Source organism: Miscanthus floridulus, chromosome 17, assembly GCF_019320115.1.
Source record: "Miscanthus floridulus cultivar M001 chromosome 17, ASM1932011v1, whole genome shotgun sequence".
NCBI lineage: Eukaryota > Viridiplantae > Streptophyta > Magnoliopsida > Poales > Poaceae > Miscanthus > Miscanthus floridulus.
The window spans coordinates 107,010,779-107,022,800 of record NC_089596.1 but is presented as its reverse complement, the minus strand read 5'-3'; the positions used below and the strand labels follow the sequence as shown (position 1 = coordinate 107,022,800).

The 12,022-nt window shown below is 49.3% G+C and overlaps 2 protein-coding genes across 2 annotated transcripts; one reads left to right on the top strand and one right to left on the bottom strand.

The window, feature by feature from the left end:
* The first annotated feature begins 6,058 nt into the window (after positions 1 to 6,058).
* On the top strand, positions 6,059 to 10,078 carry LOC136516536 (ATP-dependent Clp protease proteolytic subunit-related protein 1, chloroplastic-like). Its single transcript, XM_066509952.1, has 9 exons — positions 6,059 to 6,361; positions 7,292 to 7,407; positions 7,511 to 7,729; positions 7,827 to 7,931; positions 8,040 to 8,102; positions 8,858 to 8,969; positions 9,077 to 9,138; positions 9,251 to 9,433; positions 9,522 to 10,078. The coding sequence occupies exons 1-9, from the start codon at positions 6,157 to 6,159 to the stop codon at positions 9,621 to 9,623; spliced, it is 1,167 nt and encodes a 388-aa protein (XP_066366049.1). The 5' UTR covers positions 6,059 to 6,156; the 3' UTR covers positions 9,624 to 10,078.
* Positions 10,079 to 10,112: 34 nt separating this feature from the next.
* LOC136516537 (uncharacterized) lies at positions 10,113 to 11,693 on the bottom strand. The gene is made up of 2 exons (XM_066509953.1): positions 11,268 to 11,693; positions 10,113 to 11,156 (listed from the first exon to the last, which is right to left on the bottom strand). The coding sequence occupies exons 1-2, from the start codon at positions 11,374 to 11,376 to the stop codon at positions 10,234 to 10,236; spliced, it is 1,032 nt and encodes a 343-aa protein (XP_066366050.1). The 5' UTR covers positions 11,377 to 11,693; the 3' UTR covers positions 10,113 to 10,233.
* Positions 11,694 to 12,022: the final 329 nt, after the last annotated feature.

Here is a 12,022-nt window from a genome sequence, read left to right as displayed (position 1 = left end):
CACCCATCGAAGGACAAGAGTCTTTTTTGGTGCCAGCTTCAGGAGGGTCCCGCATGCTCCAATGCTGCGAAAGGCGCTGCGGTCAGATCACGATGAAAAATTTGTTAGAAACAAAAGGATGAAAAATTCTCAGCCTACAGACGCCACCGGGCATCGATGTTTCGGGGCTGGCACGCCCGACCCTAGCTATGACTTCTCGTCATACTACAGCTTCGAGCCCTCCCTTCGCTTGGGAGGCTCGGATGAGGTGGAGCCGCTAGCTCCCCTCGGCTTCGGGGGCGCCATAGAAGGCCCAGACGGAGCGGGGCGGCTCGCTCCCGCCGTCTCCGAGGGTGTGTCCACCCCTCTTGTCCAAGAGATGCCATGTTAAGGGCCCCACCTATGGTGAAGGTGGGTCCTCATCCCCGTCGGCCAGATCATCCCATGGGATAGGCGACCTAGAGCTGTCCTCCTCCTCCTCTTCTTGTTCCTCCTCCTCTTCCTCCTCCAACAAGCCTTAGCGCCGCTTCCCTCTCTATAGCTTCGCCCGCTCATTCTCCCACCATTTCTTCTCCTTGTTGTCCTTATCCTTCTTCCTCCGCTCATTTGTAGCATGGTTCACTGCCGTCACGGCCGCGTGCTCCGGCATGCAGCGCGATAGAGGCCCAAAAGCCCAAATCCACCATCTGCTCGATAAAGCCCGGCTCCGGTTGCATCATGGGATGTCTCGGGATTGGGAACATGGTGTTGGACTCATCCATCACCTCCTTGATGTGCTACGCAATCTCATTGTTGCAAAGCAGCCCCTGGGCAAGCACCGCCCTGCCGAGTTCCACAACCAGCATCATACCAAACAATGGGAGGGCACGCGCCATCAGCAGCGCCACCCTTCTCGTGTGGTATGCTCCAATGACACCTGCCTCTTAAAGGTCGTGGCTCCTAAAGGATGCAATGGCCTCGAGGATGTCCCGCATCCTTTTCTTTTCCTTATCGGGTGGCCCCCATGGCCATGTTGGCAGCGCCTCTTCGATCAAGCACCCGGTGAAGTCTAACAAGGGGCTGGCGGGGTCGTTCTTTAAGTAGAACTACTACGTGTGCCACCCCTTGTTGGATCTGGACAGCTAGCAGGACATGTACTCGGTCGCCCATTGCCCCCGGAGGTGGATGCCCACGCACCCTATCGGCATTGGGATCTCCCTGCCTCTGTCCTTCTTCCTGTGCAGGGAGATGGCGAAGAAGTATCTTCACAACTCGAAGTGCGGCTCGATGCCCAGGTACCCCTCACACATTGCGATGAAGGTCTAGTAATGGTGCAGCGGCCTCTAGAAGAACAGATGAGGGGGGATCGCGAGCCCGTGCTCGTGGAAGGGCGTGAAGGAGACGATATAACCGTCGGGTGGCATCGGCACCTCCTCACGGCCGAGAACCAGCCACTCCATCGTGTCGGTCCTCCTACGAAGAAGACCACGCTTTATGAGGCCCTCCATGCATGCGTAGGTGACATCGGAGCGGTACCATGACTCCATGGAAAGCGAAGACGACCGAGAACCGACACAGGTAAGGAAGGGATACGGGCTAAAAACGCTCCCATGGCCCATTACGGCCCACGAGTTCGAAGGTTGGCCCACCGATAGGTTCACAACCGTTCTAGGGCACCTTTAGAGCAAGGGGTGGAAAAGGATGGGCCCGCTAGCAGTCAATACCCAACCACACGAGTGCTACTAGCATGCTGGCCCACGTTCGAGTCCTGGCCAACGCGTTGTCCATGGTTTTTCCTCGAAGAAAGGCGGCAAGCCCTTGGGACCGGATGAACAGATCCAAGAACTATATGGACAGGCCATCAGGAATCTAGAGTCGGTCACCAGCTGACCCATGTCGGACCCCCACGAAAGGGACGCTGGGGCCCCACTCGAACCAGCCCATTAACAGCTAACCGAGCACCATGGTTCATCCACTGAGGAAAACATGGCACGACTCAACCCCTCCATTTTGTTGAAAAAACACTTGAGGGAGAACGATTGCAAGACGAGGCGACCCCTTGATCGGACCCCCACAACGCGTAGGGGCTCGAGGGGAATTGGACTCGCGAAGAGATCAAATACGCGGTCGCGTGACAACGGTAGATCGATCGGGTCCTAAGAGGGGCCAGAATTAAGGAAAATCCTCTTCGGTCCCCAAAGAAATCCCACAGGTACACGTCCTCGAAAGAAGTCCGGTCACAACAGAAATGGATCGTAACCCACCAAGGTGCCCCGCGGGCAGCAGAAGATCGAAGCCCTCGAAGTCCCTCCATTCGAAAAAGCCTACGAAGGAGTATCATACTCCTCCGTAGGCTCGGGGGCTACTGTCGGATATCAGTATTAGGGATACCCGAAGAAGGGATCTAAGGACCACGGACGACAACTCACCTAGATAATCAATGACGTATTTCAGTCTCGACCGACCTTGAAGGGACGGTTTCCGTCTCGCCAGACCCCTCAGGCACGGGCCCCGTGTCGTCCGACCCCTAGGGTGCTACAGGGTCCGTACCACCCTCAACCACTATGGGTCCAAGCATGTGGCCCTGGGTCAAGCCTCTAACACCAGAAGGGGCGCGAGCACGCCTTGACGTTACCCGTGGCCATGATAGGCCACGCCCGGGGGTTCACATCGTCAACAGTGACGGGTGTGTGGGTACTGTGCTGTCTAATCCCCGTACGGTCGTTGATAGGTACGTCGGTTCACCACTGTGATTTGTCCCTTCTCCCCCAAAGACATAGCTCTGTGATTTGTCCCTTCTCCCCCAAAGACATCGACATGACGGGATTAGCAGCCAGATCGCGCGAGGCTGTGATGCGGTGCAGTGATTGGGTTTTCCTATATGTGCCCTGCGTTGTGCGTCGTGAAGGGATGGAGTCACGGAAAGAAGAGGAGTGGGACGATCGACGCCCAACAGACAAGAAACACATAATAGGAGAGGAAGACTTAGGATTATCGACTGGGCTAATGGGCTTTGCTAGTTTCTATGGTCTAGTTCTAAACACACCCTTTCAATGGCCATCAGGAGTTGTCTTCCTCGGCACTTTTCACTATAGACTCACATGGAATTGGAATAGGAGGCGGCAAAACTCATCCATGGCATTCTGAACTCGTCGGAAAACAGAGGTACCAAGGAGGTTCTTGACGCTGGCGTTAGGTAGGGCGACCGTCCTGCCTCGTCCTCTTGATGGGTCCGCCACTGTCAACCTATCTGCCTTTGCATCATCATTTTTTTATAAAAGCGGCAACGTCAAATCAAAACTTTATATTTATATATGTACATAGTCCTATATACGGCTTGTGTAGCTATTATTTAGTTTCTTGCTTGTCATGTGTAGTGTGGATGATTGGGTTTGCTGGTCGCTAGCTGCCGGCCGGGATTATGCAGGCGCCGCGGTATGGCAGGGGTTCTCGGGCCATGCATATCGACCCGACCGTCTAGTGATGTCGTGGGCGGACGACAGCATGTATTTGTCTTATAAGCTTTTTGTTTATTAGCTAACGAATAATATTTTTCTTTCACATCAAATCAGTCAACGGTACTTTTAATTATGGCTTATAAGTCAATCTAGCCGAAACGAACAGACTGAAAACCTATAATTTAAGTAATCTTATATCTTAATTAATTTATTTATGTACAAGCAACCATGAGCCAAAGCGATGCAAGCTACTTTCTCCGTACCTAAATAACTGTCATTCTCACCTCCCAAGAAATAATTTTAATTAATTTTATATAAAAATATTAATATTTATAGTACATAATTAATATCATTAGATATATCGTTGAATCTATTTTCATAATATATTTACTAAGAGATATAAATATTACACGTATTTTCTACTAATCTTTTTTTTTTATAAAAGAGGTATTTTCTACTAATCTAGTTAAACTTAAGACATGAAAAAAAACAACTGTCGCCTTGTTTGGCTGATGCTGATTTGTTATGAGAGAAAAATATTGTTTCATGTCTGATAAGCAGTTCAAGCGAACCGGACGAGTTATTTAGGGATGAGGAATACATGTGACGTGAAATAACTGTTGTTGTTTTTGTTTTTTGTATTCGTGCCTGTTGTTTTTAAGAATCTCATTGAAACAACATTTATTTGCTCCTAGGAATACATGCATCGCTTCACATATACTCCCTCCGGTTTTCTAAAGAATATCGTTTTGAACAGCGACACATTCTTCAAAAAACAACTTTGACCATTACTTTTTTGCTATAAAAATATTTATAAAATATAGTTAATATATACTTTTATGAAACTACATTTCGAGATGAATTTACTTACATCACTTTTATATTTTCAAACTCAACCTAAAAAAATTATTTGTAGTTAAAGTTTAAAACATTTGACTTAAGACAACCTCAAAATGACATCTTTTATAAAACCGGAGGGAGTATAACATTATTTCCTCCTCCAGGTGAGACTTGTTTTAAACAGAAGAATGAACTCGGGCCATGCCTGCAATATTTCGTAGTCAAACAATCATCATGCCAAGACCTCTTTTTAAGAATTATTCTTTTGCACTAACATGGACTACTTTACTGTGAAATAAAACCACTACTCTGGTAGACTGGTAAGAAAACTAAAGGCCCCTTTGACACGGCTCATCCAAAACGGCTTCACCGGTGTAGTCAAAGCCGGTAAAGCCAGAAAAACTGGTTTTTTTCGGCTTCTAGTTCATTTTAACCCCGGCTTACAAAACAGCTTTACACTACAGTGTCTCGATTTACGCAAAATAAATAAAAAAAGGTATCTAGTAGACTTCGTCACTCTGTAGGCCCTTGCTTGCACGTCCCCTGCATTTAGTTAGGCCCTTGCTTGCACGTGCAATTGTCGTTAGCATCTGCCTCACCGTTGTCGTTAACATCCGTGTGACTGTGATCAGCATCGGAACTATGGAACCTCAGCCATACTGCAATCAACCTCTCTAGCGGACCAAGGGGCATATCCCGCGTGGACCACGGCGCCGCGTCGCCAAGCTTATTGCCGGCCGCATCATCCACGACGGTCGCCGCGTCCCCCGCGCAATCTCCCGCGGCAACCATGTCCTCGCCCTGTGTCGCCATGCCGCCATGACTGTTCTGTTGTGGTTGTGGCTGCTCGACGACGACGACCTGCACCTCCTCCGTTGCTGCCGCGCCACCAACACGGGCTTGCCCTGCCTCGCCTCCACGGTGGTGCAGCAGCAACAGCCCGAGCGCGCCGTCCGGCTGGTCTTTCTCCCCAATTGACAGCTTTGGCGAGCGGAATGCCCAGAGCTCCATTTGGATGTCGCCGGCGGCGTCTCGCACTGCTGGCTGCTCATCGTTTGGTTCCTCGTCTGGCAAACTGCTCCGGTGTTTCTTTCGCTTCCCAGATCGCTTTTGAGTCACGCCACCGCCGCCGACCAACAAGCCGTTGTTCTTCAGAAAAAACTGGTATAGTCGGGCCCTATGATCCTGTAGGCGGTGCTGCACGATAGATACTTGAGGCTGAGCTCGTACGCTCTGCCGTCGCAGTCGTACGCCTCCACAGCAAGCCCTTGAACCGTGCTCCTCTGCTTATTCCCCTGCTCATCGTCGTCCTTATCCGCGTCCTCCTTGCCGCCGTCGTCGTCGGTCATCTTGTGCTTGCCATTGTTGTTGTCCTCGCCGCCATCCTCCTTCTTGCCCTTGCCCTCGTCTTTGCTGTCGTGCTTCTCGTCCTCTTCTGTCTTCAATGGCTCCGGCCGGTGCACCACCGTCTCCGTGAATATGCTAGCGAAAGAGGCCCTCTTGCTTTCGCATTTGCACGGAAGGTGACTCACCGCCGTTGTTCTCCATGGCACCGCCCATGAGCTTTCCGTTGTTCTCCGTGCCGTGGCTAGCCTAGCCTCCTCGGTGCGGACACGGACTGTCCAAGACTCCAAGTGGAATCAGGTGCTATCGGTCGTGGACTTTCCTCTCCAAGCGGGACTAGTACGATCCAGCAGCCCAGTGGGCTACTGGGCTAGATTAGGCCTGCTTCGAACAACACAGAAAGAGGCGAGGAAAATGATCTTCCCCAATTTACCCTTGTCCTGTTATCCATCCGATTCCAATCCCCGCAAGCGCAGCAGAAGCAGAGGAGGAAGACGGAGTGAAGCGCAGCCGAGCCGTCCTCCCCTCCCACTCCCGTCCACACACCCCGCTTCCCATGGCGCTCGCGCTGCGCTGCCCTCCCGCCGCCACCTCCTCCCGGAGCCCCTTCCTGCCGTCGCCCTCCCCGGCCCCGGCGGGGAGGCTCCCGAGGAGGCCGCCCGCCAGCTGGAGGTGCCACGGCTACTACGGCGACGGCGGATTCCGCAAGAGCTACGACCACATCCCCAAGCAGTTCCGCGAGGAGAGCCTCAAGGATGGACGTGAGTGCTCTCTCCTCCCCCATACTTGCTAGTTGCTACCGCCTTCATCCCATCCCGCTAGCTGCTAGGTGTAGATTCTGTGTCTTGATACTCCTTATGCAGAATAAGCAATATGCGGGTTTGCCTATAATTCAGTCTGACTAGGGAGGGAAACTGCTTGCCGAGAGTGCTACACGAGACATTTCCATGAGGGTTGAGGCAGCTACCGCATGTGCTACATCACTGTACCCAACTTAATCAGGCCAGCCACCACTGGCATTTAATCAGCACAACATGCCATCCAAGGATAACAATGTACTGTTTCAGCCTATAGTTTGCCATTACATGTTGGCTTGATGATACAAATGCACAGAGTTGTATACAGCCAAGCAAGATCACCAACGCTGCCCAACTAAGCCTTGCATGGTAGTGTCTGCTTTCAACTGTGGGCATCTAGTCCAGCGAAATAGTAGTATCTACATGTTCATTTATCCACTGCAAAGTGTTAGACCTCAGAGATAATGTTGTTTTTGAATTGGAGATTTCCAGTTTAACGAGCTTGCAATGGTCCACAAGGTTCCCTGATGTGCAATATGCTATCCTCACTTTAGATTTGGGCAAACCTTTGGCACAGGGTTGAAGATTCCAGGTGGTAGTTTAACTTTTGGGCAAAGGACTAAATTTACTAGCTGGTTCATAAGAAAACTAAAATAGATATTTGCACCTTCTTTTTTAAAAAAAAATACTATGCACCGGAGGACTTATTTTGAGAAAAAGTCCATTAAACTCTACATGTTTTACACGTTCATAATTGTGTAGCGGCCACAACATTTTAGGTTTAGGTGGTGAGGGTTATTCCAATTTCTTGATCTGCTTCTGTATCTTGCCAATCAAATCTTCTGTGCCTGCTATTTGTTTTGCACCACTTTAAAGCATTATGTCCTCTGGCAGTGATGGATAATTACAAGAATGTTCCTCAATTCCTTTACGGATTAAGTTCTGCACAGATGGAAATGTTTATGAATGACGACAATCCTTATAATCGGCAATCCCAGAAAGTTACAGAGGTTAGTGATGTTATATAGAGCCCTTCCCATTTCTATTTTGTCAAGTTCATTCCATTACATCAATGTAACAGAGTTGAGATGGTATTTTCCCTGTGAACTTTAGGAAAGCGTATCTGCTGCTAGGAGTTACGATGAGTTTGGTATGTACACCTTGTCAGGCATGCATGAGGGACCTGCAAGTTACAGCATGGGTTTGGGAATGGGGGGCAGCATGAGCATGAGCATGGGCAGAGGAGGGAGAGGGTATCGAAGAATGAGAAGCTCTGCTCCTGATCTGCCATCATTGCTACTGGACTCTCGAATTATATTTCTTGGAATGCCTGTGAGAGATCAACTTTCTACCTCATTTCATTATCAGTAATATTTTGAAGGTTTGGTTCAACAAATGGTAACATTCAATGTCATTGTTATACTGGCAGATTGTTCCAGCAGTAACTGAGCTTATTGCTGCTCAATTTCTATGGCTAGACTACGACGACCGCACAAAACCCATTTATCTGTATATAAACTCCACTGGAACTATGGTAAGTAGTTGTTTGAATGTTTGAAAAATAAGAAATCATGTCATCTTTCATATGTTTCCGGTGCGTATTGCCAGTATTTATATGACTACATCTTCTGTGCTGTAACAGGATGAGAATAATGAGCTTGTTGCATCTGAAACTGATGCTTATGCAATTGCTGATTTTATCAATGTAAGGCTGTATCTTCTATCTCTGACTGATAATCCAGCATAATTTTATGCCATTGTTAATGATGTTATTATCATGCCTAGGACTCTATCTATGTTTGAATGTAATCTCATAGAGTTTCTGTGCATAGAGTGCATGCAGTGATCAGGACTGTGAATCTAGATTCCAGAGCAATTAAATATGTTGCGCACTTGAGGATCTTTTTTTTGGCCAAAAACTTGAAAGCAAGATAAATTGTTGCCTGCTGGAGATGATGTCTGTTGTTCAGAACTTTTAGGTTCTGTTACACATTTTCATTCTGTCGGCACTCGAACTAACATGAGAAATGAACCATTAAAACTGAGTCGACAAAAAGGATGAATAATCATGTGGGATGAAGTTAATGTACCAGATTCAATTAGTATGTGGGAAGGCAGCCTTAATTCAAATCATGAACAATTTGGGCTTTATTCCTTCTTATTTGATGTGGAGTGACAACTGAAAGGCGCTGGCAGAGTAGTAGTAGCTTATAAATTATAACACATAGCAACATTATGCGTAAAGTCCTGCCCGTCAGTACAATGTTTTCAAGGGACCAAATGCTAAATATTATATTTTAGTAGCACATGCCTCCCATTTTGAGAACTATGCTGAAGAATCTTGGCACATGACATATGTTTTGTTAAGATTTTATTTGCTTTGAAGCAATCCGAAGCATGGATAAAAGAACTAAAACTGCCTACTCTGACTTTTGCATATTATTATTTTTGGTTTGGCAGCGAAGCAAATCAAAGGTTTACACAATCAATCTTAGCATGGCGTATGGTCAGGCTGCGATGCTTCTTTCCCTTGGTGTCAAGGGTAAAAGAGGAGTGCTGCCAAATTCAATCAGTATGTTACATTTCCTAAGTTTCGTTGCTCCTTTTTCATTCACTCATGGGTGCGTGCTTAACAGCATATATTATATATTGGTCCTAAATGTGCACTACTAATTGCAGCTAAATTACACCTGCCTAAGGTGCACAAATCTGGTGGAGCTGCCATCGATATGTGGATTAAGGTCAGATCCAACTCTTCTTACCAATATCTCAAGATCCAACTCCCTTTTATGCTTATGCCTTATGCCCATGCTATTGTGTACTAGTGGACTGAATATGTTATTTTATACTCAGGCAAAAGAGTTAGATACAAACACAGACTACTACCTCGAACTCTTGTCTAAAGGAGTTGGCAAACCAAAGGAAGAGCTCGCTGAATTCCTTAAGGGCACGAGGTACTTCCGAGCACAAGAGGCTATTGATTATGGACTTGCTGATACAATCTTGCACTCACTGGATGGTTCTTTCAAGCCAAAGGTATCTTGCTAATTGCTATCCCTCTTTCATCTCTGATCTCCATATGTAGCTCTCCAGTCTCCACTAATTATTTCTTCTTGTGGATTAGGATCTGACTGCGCAGCTGGCCAAAGCACAGGAGATGAGGCAATCAGGTAAGCGTGCAGCAGCTGGAGCTGGGAGATGGTCAACTCCAACCGCACCCAGATAGACTAGAAAGGTACACCAGGACGGTATATGCTTATCTGGATGATCGTGTGGTTCTGCTATACAAAGAAGCCAGCATTTGTATACTTGGATTGGGAAGAATCATCTCCATGGAGCTTGGAATTAGACGCACGCTGGATAGTGGAATGTTGTAAACTGTAGTGTCAGTTGTACGTGTATCATCTGTGTGCAATCTTTGTTATGCTCGGCCCGCAGCTATTGCATTCAGATAGATTAATTTCACCAGTGGAAACGATAGCCTGTATGAATCATCATATAACCTATAGCATCCATTTCAGCAGATGTTGTGGACTAATGCTGATCGTTGGTCCATTCTTCAGGTGGTCAATGTGAAAGCCTGAAACACTGAATGGCCATGATCATCTTGGCTTGTTTCGTTTGTTGTATCTGAATATTTTGGAACATGGGTCTTGACGCAAGTATAAACATGAATTCTTATATTATAGTAATTCAAGTTTTGCCTTAGCTTTGTCAAATCATCACCACTGTACATGTATAAACATGTTTACAAATTTCGCTTTTGTTTGAGCATGTATATATGACAAGCTATATTACGTTGTCATAAATTTTTGGACGCATGGTTGGCTTGGCTATTAGTTCCTGCTGGACCTGCAGAAGAGCCTGCTGGAGACGAAGACGCCAAGGGAGAAGGCGGCGACGGCGACGGCGATCACCTCCCTGTTCTTCTTCACCGTCTCCACGAGGCCCTCCGCCCACTCGGATCCCGCCAGCCCCTGCAGCTCCTCCGTCACGCGCTCCTTGAAGCCACGGCACGCCTTCCTCTGGCGCTCCGCCTCCTCTGCTGCAGCCGCCTCCGCAGCAGCCTTGGCCCGCTCTTCCTCGGCGCGCCGATTCACCCTCTCCGCCAGGCTCTCCGGATCGACCGCCTTCCTCTCGGCGTCAGCCTGCGGCGGCGGCGGCGGCGGCGCGGGCTTGGGCGTGGCGGCCTGCTCCTTCGTGTCGGTTGCCGCTGCCGGTGCTGGTGCAGCTGCAGCGGCGCCGGGTTTGGGCTTGCCTTCCTCCTTCCTCACGGCCAGTGGTGGTGGCGCCGCCGCCTTGTGCTGCTGCTCTGGCTCCGGTTTGCCGCTCTTGGCGTCCACCACCTGCTGCTCGGCAGCGGGCTTCTTGATGGTAGCATCCTCGTCCCTGGCCTTGGGCTTGGGAATGGCGTCGTCCTTGGGCTTCTTGGCGTCCTCGTCTTCCTTTCCCTTGCGCTGGTCCTGCGTCGGCGTCGGCTTGGCGTCCCCGGCCGGTGGCGCCTTTGCCTGCTGCTTGGCCGCCTCCAGATCTTGGACCTGCTGCTGCTGCGACGCAGGCAGGCGCTTGGGCACGGTGAGCGTGAGGACTCCGGCTTCGAAGCGTCCGGCAATGTCGTCGAGGTTGGAGGTGGAGGGCAGCTGGAAGACCTTGCTGAAGCGGGAGTGCCTGGGGTTGGCGGCGGCGTCGGAGCGCTGGCCGCTGACGGTGAGGCGGCCGGCGCCGTCGACTTGCACCCTGAAATCTTGTTTCCTGAAGCCTTTTTACAAGCAAGAAATTAAACACAGGAGTCATGCAATGGGTGTGCATGCAGCTAAGGAACTGTGCATCCAGGAGGGGCAGGGCGGGCATTAGCATCAGCGTGCAGTACCTGAGAGGTGGATGCGGAGGATGAAGCTGGTGGCGTTCTCCTGCCACTCGTACCTCGGGTCGAACTCCTGATCAGCTGCTGCTGCATGCTTGCTGCCGGCGGTGGCCATGGATTCTCTTATTGTTATCGATCAGCTGCAAGAAGGAAGGATCAGGCTAGCTAGTGTGATAGCAGATGGCTAACCGCTTGCTTGTGTCGTCTGTATGCTGGATCGGATCGATCAGCTAGCTCTGGAACGCCGATGGATGGTGAGATGAGATGAGAGAGCTAGATAGCAATATACATGTATATATATCATACTGTATATAATAAAAAAATATATAAGATAGATGACGGCCGGATTGTTCCAAACTTGGCTTGGGGGGCTCATCACTACTTAACATGCATTGCATTGGTGAAAACTTGTTTGGGATGGAATGGAATTCTCTCTCCGCGCGGAAATGGTGAGGCTTTGCAGCTAGGATAGGATGGAGGTCCAGTTCCAAGGGATGGGAGCCGGAGGAGGAAGAGGAATCCTTTGGGCGGGCAGAAAGGTTAGGAATAATCCAGGAGAGGAATATTTACTCGGTTTTCCTCCCAAGTCCCAACAAGTAACGACGGCTAACGTGAACATGTAGCTTAACTCACAGGGAGGAGAAAGGAGATGGTGCGCGCACACTATTGGGCCGGGCCCGTAGATCTCGGGAGCCTCCTTCATTGGGCCGCCTCTTGTGCTGGACTTGCAGACTGGCCCATTCCTTCCTTGGGCCGTCCCT

Coding starts and splice junctions, on each gene's coding strand:
- LOC136516536 (XM_066509952.1), top strand. CDS start 6,157: ATGGCGCTCGCGCTGCGCTGCCCTCCCGCCGCCACCTCCTCCCGGAGC. Junction 6,362..7,291: donor GGAGAGCCTCAAGGATGGAC/GTGAGTGCTCTC, acceptor GTCCTCTGGCAG/TGATGGATAATTACAAGAAT. Junction 8,970..9,076: donor AGTGCTGCCAAATTCAATCA/GTATGTTACATT, acceptor TACTAATTGCAG/CTAAATTACACCTGCCTAAG.
- LOC136516537 (XM_066509953.1), bottom strand. CDS start 11,376: ATGGCCACCGCCGGCAGCAAGCATGCAGCAGCAGCTGATCAGGAGTTC. Junction 11,157..11,267: donor CCTCCGCATCCACCTCTCAG/GTACTGCACGCT, acceptor GCTTGTAAAAAG/GCTTCAGGAAACAAGATTTC.